The sequence below is a fragment of the Podarcis gaigeae genome (genome assembly GCF_964106915.1).
Source record: "Podarcis gaigeae genome assembly, chromosome: 16".
NCBI lineage: Eukaryota > Metazoa > Chordata > Lepidosauria > Squamata > Lacertidae > Podarcis > Podarcis gaigeae.
In genome coordinates, this window is record NC_139693.1 from 16,506,347 (window position 1) to 16,526,265 (window position 19,919).

The following is a 19,919-nucleotide window of genomic DNA, read 5'->3' on the forward strand; positions in this document are numbered from 1 at the left end:
TAAGGCCTGGGAGGCCTGGGTTCAAATCCCTTGAGGGCCAGTCACTGCCTCTTGGCCTAACCTACCTCACAGGGACGTTGTGGGGAATAAATGAGGCAGGGAGAGAACCATTCACACTTCCCCACACCCCTTGAGCTTCTTGGAGGGAAGTTAGGATATAAATGTTGTAGTGTAGTAGTAACAACAATAATAACAAATAATATTTTCAACACACACACACACACACACACACAAACACACACACACACACACACACACACACACACGGGAGTGGACTCCTCTGACAGCAGATCAATCTTACCATTTCTCACTTCATCAGGAAACTATTTCCGCTGCAAGACCCACAAGATTTTTGAAGCGGAGCTCTTTATCCTCGTCTGTATTGGATTTGAAATTGTTTTTCTTTTCTTTTTTCTAAGTACGAAAGTGGATTTCCAATTGTTTTTAATAAATTGCCGTAATAGTTTTTAGTTGCGGGCGCTTCCACTGTGAAAATGCTTTTGAGATGCTTTAGGGGAGGCAATTAATCAATGGGAAACAAACTCAGCTCTGTGTTTCCAGCTTTTCAGCGAAAGAGATCACCTCAAAAGTCAGCAGGGCTCACCCTCGTGGACACAATGATGTATGCTCATTTGGGCAAGCCGAGAAACTGAAGCCAAGTATTCATATAAGTTGCCGCAGCCAGAAACTGGGAAGGCTCAGTGGCAAACCGCTTTCCTTGCATGAAGAAGTTCCCAGGTGCAATCTCCCACTGGCACCTCCAGAAAAAGATAAATGTTTGACAATAGGTTATTAGGGATCAAAAATGAACCTCATTAGCATCTGGGGTCTGTGAAATGGCAGGTGCCTTTAATGCAAGTGTGCTAGAGATGTGTCCATTTAACTTCTAGGGACTGCGGAAGCAAAGCTGGCTCTAGCATGAGCCCGAATGATGCAGGGCGCTTCAACAGCAGATTTGGGGAAGTGGGCGGGTGGCATTTCAGAGTCCTTTCTCACCTTCCTTCCTTCCTCCCTGACTGGCTACCCGCTCCCTCCTCCTTGTCGCTGGGTCTGCTTAACAGGTTTCCGCCAGGGCAGCCTGCTTCAAAGACCTTAACGACTTTAGGGGGATCACAGGCGGGTGCCAGTGCTGAGACTTTCAGCAGGTTACATATGCATGTGTGCGCAGACCTTTAAATTTGTGGGCTGTGCAGGTTTTCTTCAGGCTGCCCTGGTTGCAAGGATATTTAAGCTAGTAAGTCAGGTGTTGAATGTCTCTTGGCCATGGCGGTGCAATAGAGCAGGAATTCAAGGGACATTAAGGGAACTGAGACCACGGACAATCAGAGCAAGAATCTCTTCTGGTTCTGCCTCTGCAGTGTTAATTTTCCAGTCTAAAAACCAGGCCTATATGTTGCACCTATCATTGAGGTGCTACTGGAAAACATATCCCCAGGGCTGAGTTCTCTGGCTTCTCTGTCTCTTTGCTGCCAATTCTTATACACTGGATGGAGAGTTTCATTTGGGAAGACGTTTGGGAATCTTTGGAGAGCATGAAGTTGTTATCTAACTCCTGACTGCCTCTGTTGAATTTATTGCCTGGCGTCGTTTTAAAAATCTATTTCACCGGTTGTTTATCGATATTGTTTTGTTACGCTTTCTATATATAAAATGTCTGTTTTCAAAACATAAGATACACAGTGGTACCTCGGGTTACAGATGCTTTAGGTTACATATGCTTCAGGTTACATACTCCGCTAACCCAGAAATAGTACCTCGGGTTAAGAACTTTGCTTCAGGATGAGAACAGAAATTGTGCTCCAGCGGCAGGGCGGCAGCAGGAGGCCCCATTAGCTAAAGTGGTGCTTCAGGTTAAGAACAGTTTCAGGTTAAGAACGGACCTCCGGAATGAATTAAGAACTTAGCCCGAGGTACCACTGTAATTTCGCAGTTAGAGGTAAGCTACAAAGCGTAATACCATTGCACAGTTTAGCATACCACCCGCCAATTAATTTGAAACAAATTTCATATTATGGGCCCTGCTTGGGTAAAACTGGAAAGGGGAAATAGCTTCAGTCAAAGGATGGAATGGGGTGGTCCTTCAGGCATCTTGGTGCCAGGTCTTGTAGGGCTTTGTGGGCATTCCCCAACCTGGTGCCCTCCAGGTGTTTTGGACTCCAACTCCCATCAGCCCCAGCCAGCACTCTGGAATGTCCGGCAGAACCACACCTCCCTGCTGCTTTTACACAGAAGCCTTTAAAAACAGGAGACTCCAGGGACTTGCAGCTGTGTTGTTAAAGATTGTGGAGACAAAAGGAAGGCTATAACATGCATGTTTTGCCTGCAGAAGGTCAAATCCGGGTATCTCATGTTCCAGGCAAGAGAATCTCAGGTGCCGGTGCTGACAAACAAAGGGGGAACGGCTGCCAACCAAGGCAAGCGATAGAGGACAGGTCAGAGCTCCAAGAGCTCATTGTTTATGTTACTTTTGATAGAGCAGCTTCTCCAAAAAACTGGTGCCTCAAGCTTGGATCTCAATAATTCAGACCCTGATGACTTCAAGACCAGAGTACTGCAAGGCACTCTGTGTGGAGCTTTCCCTTGCACTTGGCCCCAGAAACTGTAGCCAGTGCAGAACGCTGCAGCGCAGTTGCTGACAGGAGTGGCTCTGTGCCAGTGGGCAAATGGGTGGGTTCCCGTCACGTCCCTTAACCGTCTGGTAGTTAGAAAGACAAAAGCCAGAGCTGAGGTGTGTGGGAGCTAGAAGCTAGAAGCAGGCTGCAGACTGGGCAGCTGAGAGACAGAGCCATGCCTGATTTCTGCTGCAGCTAGGGGAAAAGCAAGACCCTCTGGGGGTGTTAATGCCGTGAGCGCCTCTGTCGTAGGCTCAGGTTGTATATACAGTGGTACCTCTGGTTACGTACTTAATTCGTTCTGGAGGTCCGTTCTTAACCTGAAACTGTTCTTAACCTGAAGCACCACTTTGGCTAATAGGGCTGCCGCGCCGCCGCCACGCGATTTCTGTTCTCATCCTGAAGCAAAGTTCTTATCCCGAGGTACTATTTCTGGGTAAGTGGAGTCTGTAACCTGAAGTGTATGTAACCCGAGGTACCACTGTACGTCTAAGTAAACCATACATCCTAGAGACACCAGTCTCTGCTGTCTCTCATCCTGAGGAAACCGAACCTGCGAATCTCACACCACTCAGGAGATTGGGGTGGTGTGCAACATTATTTATGTAAGTATATATTACATAGCATGAATAGCTCTCCGAGTAGCTTCTAAAAATCACTTCTAAGATGGCTAGTGAAATGGGAAATAGGGTTGCCAGGTCAGCAGCATATCTGACCTTGAGATTTCAGGATCTAAACCTGAGACCTAGGGGTGGCCTCTGGTGATGTCACAGGGGAGGGCCCTGGAGATGGAGGTTAATGGGGAGAGGGAATGGGAGAAGGGAGGACACCTCCCTAGAGATAATTTGCAGTCAGCTCCTAGCAGGTTGAAGCTTATAAGCAGCATGCAGTCTTAATATTTTTTTTTTCTTATTATTAAAGGCACTCTTGCCCCACCCAGATATTCAAATCCTCTCTCCCCACCCCCGCCACCTGGAGGACATCAGGCAAACCTGGAGACTTCAAGTCAGCCTTAGAGATCTCACAGCCGTAATGGGAAGCCAAGAACCATGTCCCACGAGGCCAGCTAGTGTAATTCTTACCTGTCTCTCTGAGGTCAAGTCCCCCCAGATCAGATTCCCACCTGGATTGCAGGAGTCCTTGGCTCTCAGAGTTGTTCATCACATAATTAAACTGCAAAGTCCTTGAGAAAGACTCCAAATCATCTCCAAATCAGCAGGAATCTTGTCCTGAGAAACCCCCCTTGAAAGGAGCTACCCTGGAAAGCTAGTGGGAAGGGAGACACCCTCAAGGGCAGCCCTTGAGTTCGCTTTCATTTCTCTTGCTTGTTTTCTGCTTCCAGAGCCATCCCAGAAGAGTGACTCGGCAGCGGCAGCAGCAACAGCAACAAACACCGGTGGTGTCTGAGGGGGTGAGGAATCCAGAAAAACGCTGCAGCAACAAAAGCTGCAGTGTTCACTCACAGAAAAGCCAACGGGGCCTTTTTCTGCCTACACCGCAGAATTCCCAGAGAACAAGGCCCCGGTGGCCAGAGGCTCTGAGGTTGGGCCAGCTTCCCTCTAAAAGCCTATGCCCATCCAAAATTTAGAATTGCTGCACTGAGCGAACAGGTCTGAGCGCATCTGAAGCAGAAGCGAAGGCACAAGGCAGAAGCTGGGATTATGGGCTGTGGAACTGACCTTGATGAGTGCTTTTGCTTTAAAAGGAAACACAAGCAAATTTCTAGTCCTTGTTGTTTTCAGTGTGGCAGTGTATAGCATGACCTCTGACATTTCTCAGGTGAAAATAGGGCCACATTTGTAGCAGAGCGCCAGGGCTATAAAGCTCACTGGGTGACCTCGGAGGCCAGTCACTGCCTCTCAGCCTAACCTACCTCACAGGGTTGTTGTGGGGATTAAATGAGGAGGGGAAGAAGAACCACATACGCCATTTCGAGCTACTTGTGGGTGGGAAATAGATGCGATCTACAACTTCAGCATAGGAGCCAACTGCTAGCCAACTCAAAATATTTGAGGGGACCAGACCCCCCCCCCCCCCGATGATGGGCATTGCCATTCAAATGGTGTATGTGCACCATGTCATGTGATTATGTGGTGTGGCGCTTACCTGCTCCCAATATTTTATTCAAGTTGGCACCCCAGTACTGTACTGCAGTCCTCACTCAGAGTATCACTGCCCAACCTCCCTTACATATTGGTAAGGTGCTAGTGCTCCATGTTGATGCTGTCCTTTGTTACCCTGCAATGAACTGCCTCCCACCCATTTCTGTGCTGCAGAAATGTTCATTTCAGTGTGTGTGTGTGTGTGTGTGTGTGTGTGTGTGTGTGTGTGTGTGTGTATGAAATATATACCTGGCCTGTGATCCATTTTCAACAGTTCGGACCATGCTATTAAAAATCATAACCACCTCAGCCTGTGCATTCATACAACTCTCAGCAAAATGATGGCAAAAACGTTTTGCCAGCCTCACTAAATAAAAAGAAAACATTTTGACCATGCACAGTTTCATCTTTGAAAGAAGCTCAACTCAGTGTTCTTTTTGCTCACTTTCTGCTTTGGGGGCAGCCCCCAACTCCCAGCCTAACGCAACACACACAAGTCTTGTGAACATATTGAAGGGTGTGCAAAATGGCTGCAAAGGGGGACACTGCTCTTTTGGAGCTCTTGGCACTGCTTGGGTCTTATCTGCACCATCTAAAAACTGCTTCTTCATTTTTGGGTTATCAAACATTTTTGGGGTGTGACATTTCCACTCTCCAGGAAATACATCTGTTTTCCAAGGAGCTAAAAATTCGCCTTTTTTGCCCAACTGCTGGAAAGCACGAAAATATTTTCCAAACTGATGAAAAGGTGCTGTGCTGTGCAATGTGCACCTGCCCTTTTTGAATATCTGGAGGGCTGCTCCATGGAAGAAAGAGCAAGCTTGTTTTCTGGATGGAAGAGAAGGGAATTGCGCTAGCAGTGAAATCTTGAGTGAATTGTTGCTCTGAGACCACAAGCCCACCACACTCTGCTTGCACCAGAAGCGGGCGGGCGGTGTGTGTGTGTGTGTGTGTGTGTGGCATCCCCAAGACTTCCTCACCCTCGCTGGAGTAACAGGAGAATGTTGAAGGTCTTCATTCTAATGTCTTGGCCTGCTGCATCCTCTTGTGCCTGTACAAAGTCTATGCAGTCCTCCAAATCTCCCCTTCCCCACCTTCACCATACCCTTCCCCAGTCCTGCTGGAATGAAAGAACAAAACCTCATCAGAAAGAGACCCTGGGGTTGTGACGGTGAAGAGGAGGGACCTGTGTGCGAAAGAAAACAAAAAACAGCAAGAACAATGTCAGCATCGCCCTTGAGCCAGTGCCACTAACTGGACTCATCCACTTCAGCCCCGACTGGGCTAGGTGAGCTGGGTAGCACTTCCAGAGACCACCTTCTGGACAGGAGCAGGTCAAAGTGCTGTGGACTCACAGCTTAGAGTTGTGAGCACCGGATTCACTTCACAAGTAGACAGTCGTCACACAGCAGTATAGCAGAGTCTAGCAGAGTATATAAACAACTTGGAGAGCAGTTCTGTAGAATATCTTCTTTATTCTGTCTACAACTATTATACAACTATATACAGAGCTTAATGGGTTCCAAGCATAAAGAATGCTGCACTTCACTGTCTGCAGCTGCTCTTAGCAGCAACCTTATCTCTACACACGATCTGTAACACTCAGTCTCTCTCTCTCTCCCCCCCCCCCCCCCCGGACACACTGACTGACTGACTGACTTGGTGCTGGAGTAGAATAAGTAGAGAGCAGAACACGCCTCCTTCTCTCTGGAGAATCAGCAGAGATCATCAGGAGATTCTTGGATATGGGAGGGGTGAAATCTCCTCAAACAATTGGGAAAGGGGCTCCAAACAGGGGTGGCCCATCTGGGAAGCCGACTGTAGGTGGCGCCAGAGCTAAGACAGGTGCAGCCAATTAATCAATTCTACTTTACCCCATCTTTGTGGTGTGTTATAAGAACAACACTGAAACTAAGGAGGAGCAGGCAGGCAGTGCCACACCCCACACCCTGAACTGGGCTGACACATGGTGGATGGAGCAAGCTTGTTTTCTCCTGCTCCAGAGGGAAAGACCCATGGATTCAAGTTACAAGAAAGGAGATTCCGACTAAACATCAGGAAGAACTTTTGGATGGCAAGAACTGTTTGGCAGTAGAATAGACTCCCGAGAGGTGGTGGACTCTTCTCCCTTGAAGGTTTTTAAGCAGAGGTTGGACGGCCATCTTGTCATGTATGATCTAGTTAAGCCTTTCTCAACCTTGGGTCCCCATGTTTTTTGGCCTACAACTCCCATCATCCCTGACCACTGGTCCTGTGAGCTAGGGATCATGGGAGTTGTAGGCCAAAAACATATGGGGACCAAAGGTTGAGAACCACTCAATTCTATTTGAAAATCCTGCACTGCAGGGGGTTGGACTAGATGAGCCTCGGGGTCCCTTTCCAACTCTACAAATCAATGTTTCCATGATTCTAAGGAGGTGGCTGAAGTTGGTGGGGCAGTGCCCGGTTTGCTCTAAAGGACCAGTCTCCACTGCACTGAAGACACACAACTGCCTCACTAGGAATACTATGTAAGAGGGAGGCAGTGTGGTGTAGTGGTTAGACTAGGACCTGCGAGACACCAGGGTTCAAATCCTCATGAATCTCACTGGGTGTGACCTTGAGCCAATCATTGCTTCTCAGCCTAAACTACCTTCTAGGGTTGTTGTGGGGATTAAATGAGGAGGGGAACAACCACGTATGATGCCTGAAACTCCTTGGAGAAAAGGGCAGGATAGAAATGCAAAGAATACAAAATAAATAAAGTTCCCATTGCTGTACCTCAAAAAGGTACAGTGGTACCTCAGGTTCCATACGCTTCAGGTTACAGACTCCGCTAACCCAGAAATAGTACCTCAGGTTAAGAACTTTGCTTCAGGATGAGAACAGAAATCGTGCTCCGGCGGCACAGCGGCAGCAGGAAACCCCATTAGCTAAAGTGGTGCTTCAGGTTAAGAACAGTTTCAGGTTAAGAACGGACCTCCAGAACGAATTAAGTACTTAACCTGAGGTACCACTGTATATTGCAGAATCAGGGGAAAAAGACAACCAAAATGACCAAGGGCTTGGAGCAACCCTCTTACGAAAAAGGGTTACAACATTTGGGACTCTTTGTTTAGCTTGGTTCTTTTTAAAAACTCATTCGTTGGTGCAGCAACCCCTAGTGGACAAAAACACACCCAGCTCCCAGCTCCCTTCCAGCCCCTCATTGTGCAATCACACCCACCACAAAACCAGCATCCTCTTAACGAGGATGAAAAGAGATTTTTAAGGAAGGAGAAATACAAGACTGGAGCAAACTTGGTTTATTAAAAAAAATAAGATATATATAGCACAAAAACAAAGGCCACACAAATAGAACACTAGCTGGAGACTTTTGAGGAAGAAATGTCAAAAAGGAGGGTGGGTCACTGCTGCCTTGACAACCCACCTACCTTGATCCTGGGGGGGTCAATCCTGCCCCTCCTGAGTCTTGATACTTTTCAGAACTAGCTTCCTTCAACATCCCTCATAAGCCAGGCTGTTCTCCTTTAAAGCAACATTTCTCAAGGGAATCCCTCCATCTTTCCCTCCTTTTAAATGCAGTAGAAAACTATTATCTCCCAAGGGTTAGGAGAAGAGCCATAAACTGAGTGGCAGAACACCTGCCCTGCATGCAGAAGGCCCCGGGTTCCATCCCTCAAGGCATTTCCCGGTGGGGCTGCAAGACGCCTGCCTGAAACCTTGGGACAGCTGCCGCCGATCAGTGTAGACAATACAGAGCCAAAAGAACACTGGTCTGGCTCAATATACGCAGCTCCTTCTGTTCTTATTTAAATCAATCCAATGAGGACTAGAATCTTGCATTTAGTTTTAGGAGGAAAGTTCTAGCTCACCTGGCAGAGCAAAAGGTCCAATCCCTCACCTCTCCAGGCAAAGCTGGTAATGTCCCCTGTCTGAAACTCTGGAGACCCGTCTCTGCCAACCAGTGTGGACAATACTGAACTGGATGGACCAATGGCCTGACTCGGTATAAAGCAGCTTCCTGTGCATAATCCTATTTTGTCATTTATGCCAAGAGCCAGCTACTCAACTGGGAAGGAAGCACATGCACTGCAGGCAGAAGGTCTCTGGTTCAGTCCTTGACATCGCCACTTAAAAAGATATTGGTTTACTCAAAGGAAAAGCCCCCTCTCTGCCAGGATAGCCAGTCAGTGGTCAGCGGTGACTAGTTGGACCAAGAGGAAGCCCAATTCCTAGGCTCCATCACTTTCCTCCCCCCCCCCTCCACACCAGGAGCATCTTATTGCATTGACCTCAACACTTCTAAGTCAGACATAGATGACCAAACAATGAGTCTAGTGGTTGAGCCTTGGCTTGAGTTAATCCTTTCCTAACTCAGCTACATCCAATACAGTTTTCTTCAGCTGTAGGACCCATCTCAAGATGATTGTCAACTGCCCCATTCACATCAGTTGGGTCACTGCTTGGGTCTGAGTTGACTGGCTCGGCTTTACCCAGCACAGATGTCAACTGGACCCAGAAGAAGGCCTGCCGGTTGTGATCTGAAGGCCACTCCAGGTAAGTCTTTGTGCTCAGCATCTTCCGTAACCTGCAGAATTTGTTGGGCAACGCCTGTAGGTCAATGGCTTCCTTCACCACCAGCACCACGTCCTCGAAGCTCAGGCCCACGGCCCGCTGGTGGGCGAAGTAGAGCTCATAATTGCACCAGTCGCTGTCAACAAAGCTGCGCGAGAGGACGAAGATGACCTTGCGGCTGTTCTCAATGTTGTCAATGATGTTGTCAATGATCCATCGCCCCGGCGTGAAGTCGCGCTCGTGGATGCAGACGCGGTACGGCGGGCAGGAAGCCTCCAGCCTCTGCAGGAGCTCTCGCCTCACCCATTCAGCGTCAGAGCAGCTGTAGGAAATGAAGGCGTGGTAGGCAAACTGCCGTGACAGCTGGGAGCGGCCAGCTCGGTACTTGGAGCGGACAATCTGGAAGGTGGCCTTGAGATACCATGGAACATCAAACCTCCAGCACAGAACCATGCAGGCGATCAGCACCGCAGCTGTGATGGAGACTGCAATGGCCACCACCACTGTGACGTCACACTCTGTCACCCTCGGGACGTAAGCAGCCACCGCAGTGTCCAACAAGAATTCAGGGTGGTAACAGGTCCATCCAGCCGGCCAGTCCTGCAGCCTGAGTTTCCCGTTCCTCAGTGTCTCTTGAACAAAGCCGTAGAGATCACAGATGCAGTGATAAGGGTTGTTGCCCGCCTTCAGTTGGGCAAGACGAGGCATGTTGACAAAGGAACCTTTGTTGATGACGCCGAAAGAGTTGCCGTCCAACTCCAGAACCCTCAAGTTTGGGCATCTCCACTCTGTAGGGATGAATTTGATCTTGTTCCCACTCAGCAGCAGCTCCTGGAGGTCAACAGCAACCTCAAAGTAGCCCATATCTAGCCGTTCCAGCTGGGAATACGATAAGTCCAGAAAGCGCAAAGTAGTGGGGAGACACCGGAAGATTTCTGTGGTAACTGCGTTGTTAGGCAAGGCCAGCCAAACCAGACTGGGAGTCCACGTACAGGGGGACTGACCTGAGCCCCCAATGCGATTGTGGGTCAGATCTAGTTTGGCGAGTTGGGACCAACTGAAGGTCAACTTGGCAAGAGTGCTCAGGTAGACTAGTAAGTTGTAGCTGAGGTCAAGCTGTTCCAGCTTGGGCAGAGTGCCCTCGTACTGGCAGGCCTCATTGTAGACGTATCCATCTTGCAAGCGGTTGTTGGAGACGTTCAAAGCCACCACGTTCCTCATCTCCTTCCAGGCGTCGCAAGGCACCATGTTGAAGTTGACGTTGATGATGGAGAGGTACGTCACGCCCGCAAACCATGTGAAGGTCCAGTCAAAACGCAGGACGTCTGGGTTGCTGATGTCCGCCAGAACCAACTGGCGCAGGGTGAGGTTGGCCATGCCAACTTCTGGCGCCTTCCATTTGGGCGACCGCGCAAAATCGATAGCTATGAAGGACAGGTCTTGCACGCGAGACCTCCGGACATTCAGCAGGATCAGGCGCAGCAAGTTCTCGTTGAATTTCCCCCGGCGGAAGACCAGCTCTGTGGCCTCCACCCCAGCCAAGTCGTGGAAGAGGTCCGTAGAGCCTGTGTAGTACGTGAACTCAAAGAGGTTGCGGAAATGGAGGTATCGCAGAGGCCTTCCCCTCAAGTCCCGCAGCAGCAGCGGCAAGACCTCTGTGTGTCCGTCCAGCGACATGTCGCACCACAAGTCGGTGGTGTTGAGTTTGGAAAAGGCCCCCTCTTGATACTCCTGCAAACTGGCTGCCGTTTTCAGCGCAAACTTTTTCAACGGGGTGTCTTTCAGAGGAAGGAAGTCCTGGCTTCCCACCGTGTGGACAGCAGGGCCCCCCATGGAGAGGGTTTCGAGGTTTTTCAAAGTGCTGAACACGCCATCCAGCGTCGAGCGGGGATAAAAGTTGTTCGACATTTCCAGCACCTTCAGATTCCTCAGCGGTTTCAGCGCCTGAGACGGGATCTCCCTCAGCGAGTTGTTGAAGAGTCTGAGCTGCTCCAAGAGGACGTTGGAGGCAAAGGAATCGTCAGCGATAGACACGATGTTGTTGAAATCCAGATTCAGGCTTTTCAGCTGGGTCAAGGCGGAGAAATCGCCGCGGCTGACCTGCTGAATCTTGTTGTAAGATAGGTCCAATGACTCCAGAGTGCCGGGGAGATCCCCAGGGACTCGGAGCAGGTTCTGACCTCGGCAAGTGGCCGCCTTGAGGGAGATCTGGCAAAGAGATGCCTCGGGAGGTTTCGCAAGAGCCAGGATCGCCAAATGCAATGCCAGGACGGCGATGGGCGGCAGTTCCATGCCACTTCACATCTTTACTGTCAACCTGAGTGGAGAAGGAAAACAAAAACCAAGACAGTAATTCAAAACTCTTCTCTATATTGCTAACACTCTCTTTAATTCCCCCCACAGTGAATTAAATTTAATTCCTGGAAGTAACAAAGCAGCTGTCTCCCTTAACACAGCCTTCCTGAAACTAGTGCCTCCCAGATATTGTTATGCTATAGCTCCCATCATCCCTGACCACTGCCCATACTGGTTAGGACTAATGACAGCTGGGAATCCAAAACTTCTGAAGGACAGCAGGTACAGGGAAGGCTGCCTTCACCCACTGGATGGATGATACTCATACATTAGTGCTGGGTAAAGTCAAATTGATCCCAGCCCATTAAATGTTTTGGTCTAGCAGTAGCCGTCCAGCTATCCATTGCTTCCAGGTTTAAAACAGAACAGTCTCATGCTTTACTGGGTTTCAAACTGTGTCTTGGTGAAGCCAGAGAGCTCATTGGAAGCTGATCAGAAGTTCCTTGATGTGCAAATCAGACAATGCCCTTCCTGTAAACTACCACCCTTCCATTTCCTGGAGAGCAGCTGGGGAGTCTAGTGATAAGATCACCCATTAAATTAGTTGGTTTCTGTTCCGTCAAAGGAGAGGGGATTAAAAAAACCAAATTTCCTTACTTTCCCCCCTTTCATTAGAATATCACCAATTTTGCTGTGAAAGAAGAGGGGGGGGGGCTCGTAAGTTTACCAGTAATGCTGTACACACAAAAGGAACTAAAACTAACTCCTTAGACATACAGAATAGAAGCCAAATTCCAGAAGCTTGGCATACCTTTGTTAGACACTTTCACTTGACTGCCTTTCTTGGAACGTCTAAAACGACAACTATCAGCCTCCATTTTTTGTTGTTTTCTTAACAACTACTAAACTCTGTATTCCTTGCATGGGTATGTTTCGTTACATGAAATTAAACATCAATTTTGTTTTTGTTTTTTAAAACTGAGTTCTTAAAGGCACTGCTTTCATCTTGTTTATTCTGTGAACTGACTCAGCCTCCAGCTGGAGACAAGAATGGACCTTTGGTCTGCTCCAGCTAAGCAGTGTCAAATGGGATGGCACATGGTGGATAAAAGCAAATGCACCCTGGAGTGAGGGCTCCAAGCTGTGGTGCTAGCATGGAGCTTGCCAGGATCCTCGACTGCAAAGACAGAGGCACACAGACCAGCATATCCAACACCATTCCATGCATCAGTCTTGCTTTTTTAAACCCTTTTTTAAAAGGCAGCATATACATTTATATTTATAATGATTTTATCAAAAACCCACCTTATTTTATTCCTTAAGCCCACAAAACATTTTAAAGAAGAATTGCAAAGTCTGCACCAAGAAGGTCGGGGGGAAGTGGTGTGTTTGTGACATCGCAGTCACTGGCCAATCACCCCCTCTCCAAAGCTCCAACAGTTTGTGCTTGCAAACATTTCCTATGAAGGAGGACTGGTTGTTAACTACTCTGGGAATTTTAGCTCTGGCTGGGGAATCGGTGGTGGTGGTGGGGAATTCCTAACTACTCTCATCACCCTTAAGAAGCTACAGCTCCCAGGATCTTTTGGAGGAAGCCATGAGTTTTTAAAAGGCTTTAAATATATGGTGTAAGTGTGGCTTAATTGAAAGCCAAGGCCATTTTAAAAAAGTCCTTCGCCTCAGGACAGATATGCCCTCCTTCTTCTCTTTCTTGCTTTACTTTTGAGTCCTGTCACTCATTTTCTCTTTTGGAATACTTAAGGATCCTCTTTTCACTCAAAATGTGCATTCACTGTACAAGTTGACACCTGCTTGTATTGTAACTTGGCCGTCTGAATCAGCATCCAGACACACCGTCACTTTCATTTCATGTACTAAACCAACCTTTATTTCTTTTGCATGTGAACTTCTCGTGAGCATAAGAGTGAACGCATATTCATTACAAAATGCACATTAACTCCAGCAAAAGGTCCTCTTTTACCTCCTGGATTTCTGCCCATTACACAGCCAGTAAAAGCAAGCACACCCAGGAGTCACTGCTGGTAAAAAGCAGTCATGGGTTAATGATATATCAGCCATTAGCCCATGACTAGTTTGTGTAATGTGTGTATAATGGGCAGAAATCCAGGGGAGCTCACTGGCTCAGAACCCCCTGCTGTTATTTATCAGATATACAGGGGCTAGTTTTAGATTAACTGGCTGGTGAGGGAAGGTACTCTACATGTGCTCAGAGGCACCATTATATCACACACAACTGAGCTTCGTAGGAGTTACTGAAACAGGGCCGTGTTCTCATTCCAAATCTCTTTGGCATATTTTTATTCCTGCTGCTCTCCTGTGTCTTCAGCCCGACAGAAGACAGTACAGTGGTACCTCGGGTTACATACGCTTCAGGTTACAGACTCTGCTAACCCAGAAATAGTGCCTCAGATTAAGAACTTTGCTTCAGGATGAGAACAGAAATCATGCTCCGGCAGCGCAGTGGCAGCGGGAGGCCCCATTAGCTAAAGTGGTGCTTCAGGTTAAGAACAGCTTCATGTTAAGAACGGACCTCCGGAACGAATTAAGTACTTAACCCAAGGTACCACTGTACATAGTTCCATTCAAGGAGCGACGGGGGGCTGTTGAACCTGGCACATCTCCGCCCCAAAATATGTTGTTTCCAGATGACGCAGCCTTGACAGCGCACTCTGAGAAAGCTCTAGAGTCTCATCAACCATTTTGCCCAATCCTGCATGGAGTTCAGCCTCACTATCTGCCTGATGAAGGCCAACATCCCTGGTCAGGACGTCGTCGGCACTCCACACATCAGCCCTGGTGACCACACACTTGAGGTGGTAGACAATTTTGTCTACCTGGGCTCCTTTGTAACCAGCAACCTTTCCAACAACGCTGTGCTGGACAAGCATATTGGGCAAGGCAGCTATGGCAATGGCTCCCCTCTCCAAAAGGGTATGGGAGAAGGGGATGCTAATAATGGCCAATGCCAAGCTTACTACACACCGAGCATGCTGCTTTATGGAAGTGAGTTGTGGGCACCTGCCAGGAGCGACAGACACCTCAATGCCTTCCATATGCTCTGCATCGGGAAGATTTTGGGCATCGCACGGCAGGACAGATTCTCAAACAAAGCGGTCCTCTCCCAAGCACACATTCACCACATAACACCAGTTCTGAGAGATCTGCATTGGCTCCCAGTACGTTCCCGAGCACGATTCAAAGTGTTGGTGCTGACCTTTAAAGCCCTAAGTGGCCCTACGTGGCCTTGGTCCTGTATACATGAAGGAGCGTCTCCACCCCCATCGTTCAGCCCGGACACTGAGATCCAGCACTGAGGGCCTTCTGGCGGTTCCCTCATTGCGAGAAGTGAGAAGGGAACCAGGCAGAGGGCCTTCTCGGTAGAGATAAACAACTACCTGACATTCAGAAGACATCTTAAGGCAGCCCTGTTCAGGGAAGTTTTTAATATGTAATGCTGTACTGTTTTTAACACTTGATTGGGAGCCGCCCAGAGTGGCTGGGGAAACTCAGCCAGATGGGCGGGGTATCAATAATAAATTATTATTATTATTATTATTAATAATAATAATAATAATCCCAGCATGTTTGCACTTCTGTCTCAGCGATGTCTATGCCGATCTTGGTCATGTACACAGAATGGAAGATGGCAGGATCTGCAAGGAGGCGCTTTACAAGGAGTGGGCATCAGGTGCCTGACCTGTTGGCAGACTAGCTTTGCACTACAAAAGATATCTGCAACTGCGACTGAAGGCTGGCATATCAACCCAGCTGTGTAGGAATCCCTTGCAGACGGCAGGACTTGGAGATGGACATTCAGGGCGTGTAGCCACAGCAGTGCCAGAGGAGGAACGGCCGCTGGGAGGAGAGCAGAGAGAAGAAACCGCCATGGTGCATCTGCAGCAGCACAACCGGACGTCTTTATTTGCCCATTTGCAATAAAACATGTCTCATATCAGTCTCTGCAGTCACAGCAAGAGCTGTAACTCTCCAACCATTTGACTTCCCCCCAAAGCCATTATCTCCAGAGACAGAAGGGTGCCGGCAATAAATGAAATATCTCAACGCATAAAACTCTCCCCGTGAAAAGCAATGTCACTCCTCCAGCATAGCTGTCAACGTTTTCCTTTTTTTAAGGGAAATTCCCTTATTCCGAATCGGATTCCCCACAAGAAAAGGGAAATGTTGACAGCTATGCTCTCCAGATTGGCAGAGAGAAGTCCTGCCAGACATCTTGCAATGCAAGCCAACCTAGAAGGCATTTCAGTGGGTAAACTCTACAGCCTTGCAGTGTAGGCCAATAATCACAACTTGAGGTGGGAAAGGGCTAGGCAGAGGGAGAGAGAGAGGCTGGCTATTTGGAGAAGTGATTAGGAAAACTCTGCCTTGCACAGAGTCAGGCCACTGGTCCACCTTGCCAACTCGGACTGGAAGCAGCTTTGCAGGGCTTAAGGCAGAAGTCTCTCCTAGCCCTGCCGGGAGATGTCAGCAAGAATTGAACCAGAGGCCCTCTGCTTGCAAGACAGGTGCTTTCCCCCTGAGCTGCAGCCCTTCACAGGATCGCTTAGCCCGAGACTTAGTCGTTCTTCCTCTCTGGAAGATGCCATAATAACAGGCAGGCATAGACTCCTGGAAAACCACAAATCCCAGCGCAAGGCAGCCTTCTAAAACCACGGATTAGCAATACATACAAAGCTTCCTTTTGAGTCAGGCGTTTGCGGGACGGACAAACACAAAAAACACTCACACCGCCACGCGGAAGAAGTGAGCAGATTCCTTTACCTCGGCTGCCGCGTACGCAGATCCAAAGCCCAAAACAGGCGGCAGCCTCCTAGTCCTCTGTGATCACGCCACTGGGTCCGACCGCGCAGCCACACCGCGCGCTACAGCTGCGAAACGAGCACACGCCTTCCTTTAAACCCAGCAAAAAGGAGGGGCGTGGCTTCTTAAAATGACCGCTCCCCATTGGCTTGTTATTCCGCCAGCCAGCGGTGGGAGGAGCTTTATCTGTTACCGCCCCCGCCCCCCAACCCGGCTCCTGCGAGGCTTTTTTTGGGGGGGGGGGTGCAGGGTGCTGATCTCTTCTTCAAAGAGTGGCATGTATATCAGCCAGGCAGGGGTGCCAACTTGAATAAAGTATGGGGGGGGGGGGGTTGCAGATAAGCCCCGCCCCTCATAATTGATCACATGACGCGGTGCTCAAACATTATTTGAATGGGAATCCCCCTCAGCATTTGCGAGGGGGGACTTCCATGTATACAGTTCCGTCCCCCCACTACTGTGACTGCTACATTTAAAGCAACACCCCCCCCCCGCCGCAAAAAAGAACTTTGGGAACTGTAGTTTAAGTCTTGTGGGAATTGTAGCTCTGTGAGAGGTAGGTATCAGTTTGCAGGATTCTTGCTGGAGGGAGGAATGTGTTTAAATGTGGGTCATGCAAATCGTTATTCTGAATTATGCTTTTTATAGGGTCGGGGGTTACTGGGGATGAGCTTATGGAACCAGACTCCAAACCTTGATTTTTTTTCCAAATGGGGCGTTGGGCCTTTTTCTGTCTGTTGCAAAACTTTGATGAAGTCTGCCAAGGCTTAATCTAAGAGAGTTCTCCGTTCCCTACCTGCCAAGTACGGTAATAACAAAAAAATGAGGTGGTCTCTGTGGGCGTTATATTGCAACCAGAAGCAACCACAAGCCAGCTCCCTTTCCACTAACTGCCATCTTCTGCCTTGCTGCCTCCTGTTGCTGCACCTTTAACAACATCTTTAGCCTGTGGGTATTAGAAGATGGTTGTGTGTTTTTATTTGCATACCATAAAAAAGCTTCATTTCTGCAGATCAAGCTGCTGTTTCAAGGCAGGCCAGGCCGGTTTGGAGGGTTTGTTCGCTGTTTTCCTAGCCAGCTGGCACCCTCAGCTCCCGCATCTAGGAATGCATAGAGGAGTGGCTGTTTCAGGTCTGGTGTGTCTCTCTTTAGATCTGAAGCCCTTAAGTTATACTCAAGGCAAAGGCTTGAAAGATTAAAAAAACAACAACCCACAAACACTGTTTAAGAATTAGGTTTCTCTTAGAAACAGGAGTCTCTCAGAACTTTCTCTGACAATAAATAGATCGTTTTTTGGTCTTTGAAACCATGCAAATGTTTAAAACAGTGTTTGCATGTGCAGCAGTTGCAAAAATAGCACATTTCACACCTGGGGTCATTAGGAAAGGAATGGAAAATACAACTGCCAAATTGTTTAAACTAAACAACATAAGTTGTGCAAGAGATCAGCTGCAAACCACCTAAGGGTGCTGTTATACACAATCAATGATGCAGCTGCATTTGAAACAATGTGGGCAGTTCTGGTTGCCTCACCTCCAAAAGGATATTGAAGAAATGGAAAGTGTTCTGAAAATGGGATTAAACGATGAAGGGGATGGAGCAATACCTCTCCTATGAAGAAAGGGCACAGCGCAGAAAAGGTGATGTGGCAGGGTGGAAGTGTGAAAAATTATGCATGGGATCAAAACATGGTGTTATGTACTAAGCTTGGATCCTAGAACAATAGGCAAGTAGGATCCTAGAATGCAACAACTGATTGGCAGGAAAAGACCAATCAGGCTCCAGGAGGAAGTTAATCAGCCTATTAGGCTGATAGGATCCTAGAATGCAACAACTGATTGGCCTGCAGGAAAAGACCAATCAGGCTCCAGGAGGGAAGCAGAATCAGCCAATCAGATGGGACTCACTGTGTAAATAATGTACAGTCATACCTCATGTTACGTTCGCTTCATGATGCGTTCTTTCAGGTTACGTCCCGCCGCGACCCGGAAGTACCGGAAAGGGTTACTTCCGGGTTTCGCTGCATGCGCAGATGTGCAAAATGACATCACACGCATGCGCAGAAGCAGCAAGTCGCAACCCGCGCATGCGCAGATGCACTGCTGCGGGTTGCGTTCTTTTCATGTTGCAAGCGGACCTCCGGAACAGATCCTGTTCGCAACCAGAGGCACCACTGTATATAAAAGCCTGAGGTTTGGGGGCAATTCAATCACAGTTTTACAAGCTGCAATAAAGAGCATGAAATCACTACAGGACTCCGAGTATATTTCACATGGAGACCAGGAAGAAGGTTCGCCGAAGAGCGTATGTTATATGCCAACTTTCACTCACGCCATAATCTACAGTGATAAACCATACAAAAAGTTCTGAGGAAAGTGTTCCCCCTCGCTCAGTGGAAAATTGTGGACGTCCAATGAAGCTGAATGTTGGCAGGTTCAGGACGAGGGGGAAAGGAAGAGCTTCTTCCTGCGGCACATAGTTAAACTGTGGCACTCACTTCTGCAGGAGGCAGTAATGGCCACCAACCTAGAGAGCTTTAAACATGGAATGGACACATTCATGGAGGAGATGGCAGCTATCAGTGGCTAATAGCCACCATGGCTGCCCTCTGCCTCTACCGTCGGAGGCAGCAATCCTTCTGAACACCAGTTGCTGGAAACCACAGGAAGGAAGAGGGTTCTTGTGCTCAACTCCTGATCATGGGTTTCCCATTGGGGTATCTGGTTGGCCACTGTGAGAACAGGATGCTGGACTCGATGGGCCACCGGCCTCATCCAGCAGGGCAATTGTTATGTTCTGATGGTGCCCTCCAGATGTTTTGAACTAAAACTCCCAGTGGCTCCAGCTAGTCCCTTGAGGGAACCAGGCTGGCGGAGGCTGACTTAAAACACCACAGGAGATGGGGAGAAATAAAACATCATGATGCTGAGGAATATTTTCCAACCCAGACACCACCCATCCTCATTCCCAGGAGCCAAACCTGGGCTTCAAACCTGGCTTGGCTCCAGCAGGAACAGCGTTTTATTTCCATCACCCCAAGGTACTCAAAGAGCCAAGGAATCTACCTTGAGTGTCAGAACAAGGCCAAAATCCACATCTTTATTTTTTTTAAAAGAATTTTATTAAGTTTTTCAGTAATTATATAAAAGCAAAATAAAACAATAATAAAACACAAACAAAGAAAAACAAAACAAAAAAGAACAGGTATAATTTCATTCCCTTTTTTTCTTATACCTTACTTTCCCGACTTCCCCATACCTCCCCTCTCTGAATTCCAATTTCTATTATGTTAATTCAGCAAATCCTACCCCTTAATTTAATTTAAATTTTTAACCCTTCTTTTCTTGTTACTTATCCAATTCAGCTGGAAACCACGCAATTTCTAAGCCAACGCCATTCTAACACTCATTAATTTTGCAGTATTTCTTAAGATAGTCTTTAAATTTCTTCCAATCTTCTTCCGCTGTCTCTCTCCCCTGGTCTCGGATTCTGCCCATCATTTCTGCCAGTCCCA

At 48.1% G+C, this 19,919-nt stretch overlaps 1 protein-coding gene across 3 annotated transcripts; it reads right to left on the reverse strand.

Moving 5' to 3' along the window:
• Positions 1–7,983: 7,983 nt before the first annotated feature.
• On the reverse strand, positions 7,984–16,486 carry LOC310834403 (toll-like receptor 2). Of its 3 annotated transcripts, none has more exons than XM_083717895.1 (2): positions 16,367–16,486; positions 7,984–11,588 (listed from the first exon to the last, which is right to left on the reverse strand). In XM_083717895.1, the coding sequence occupies exon 2, from the start codon at positions 11,561–11,563 to the stop codon at positions 9,071–9,073; it is 2,493 nt and encodes an 830-aa protein (XP_083574021.1). In that variant the 5' UTR covers positions 11,564–11,588; positions 16,367–16,486; the 3' UTR covers positions 7,984–9,070. The 3 variants fall into 3 exon arrangements, with proteins under 3 accessions (XP_083574021.1, XP_083574022.1, XP_083574023.1); XM_083717896.1 differs by having other exon boundaries at positions 16,334–16,470; XM_083717897.1 differs by lacking the exon at positions 16,367–16,486 and adding an exon at positions 15,285–15,380.
• Between the last annotated feature and the right edge of the window lie 3,433 nt (positions 16,487–19,919).

Coding starts and splice junctions, on each gene's coding strand:
- LOC310834403 (XM_083717895.1), bottom strand. CDS start 11,563: ATGGAACTGCCGCCCATCGCCGTCCTGGCATTGCATTTGGCGATCCTG.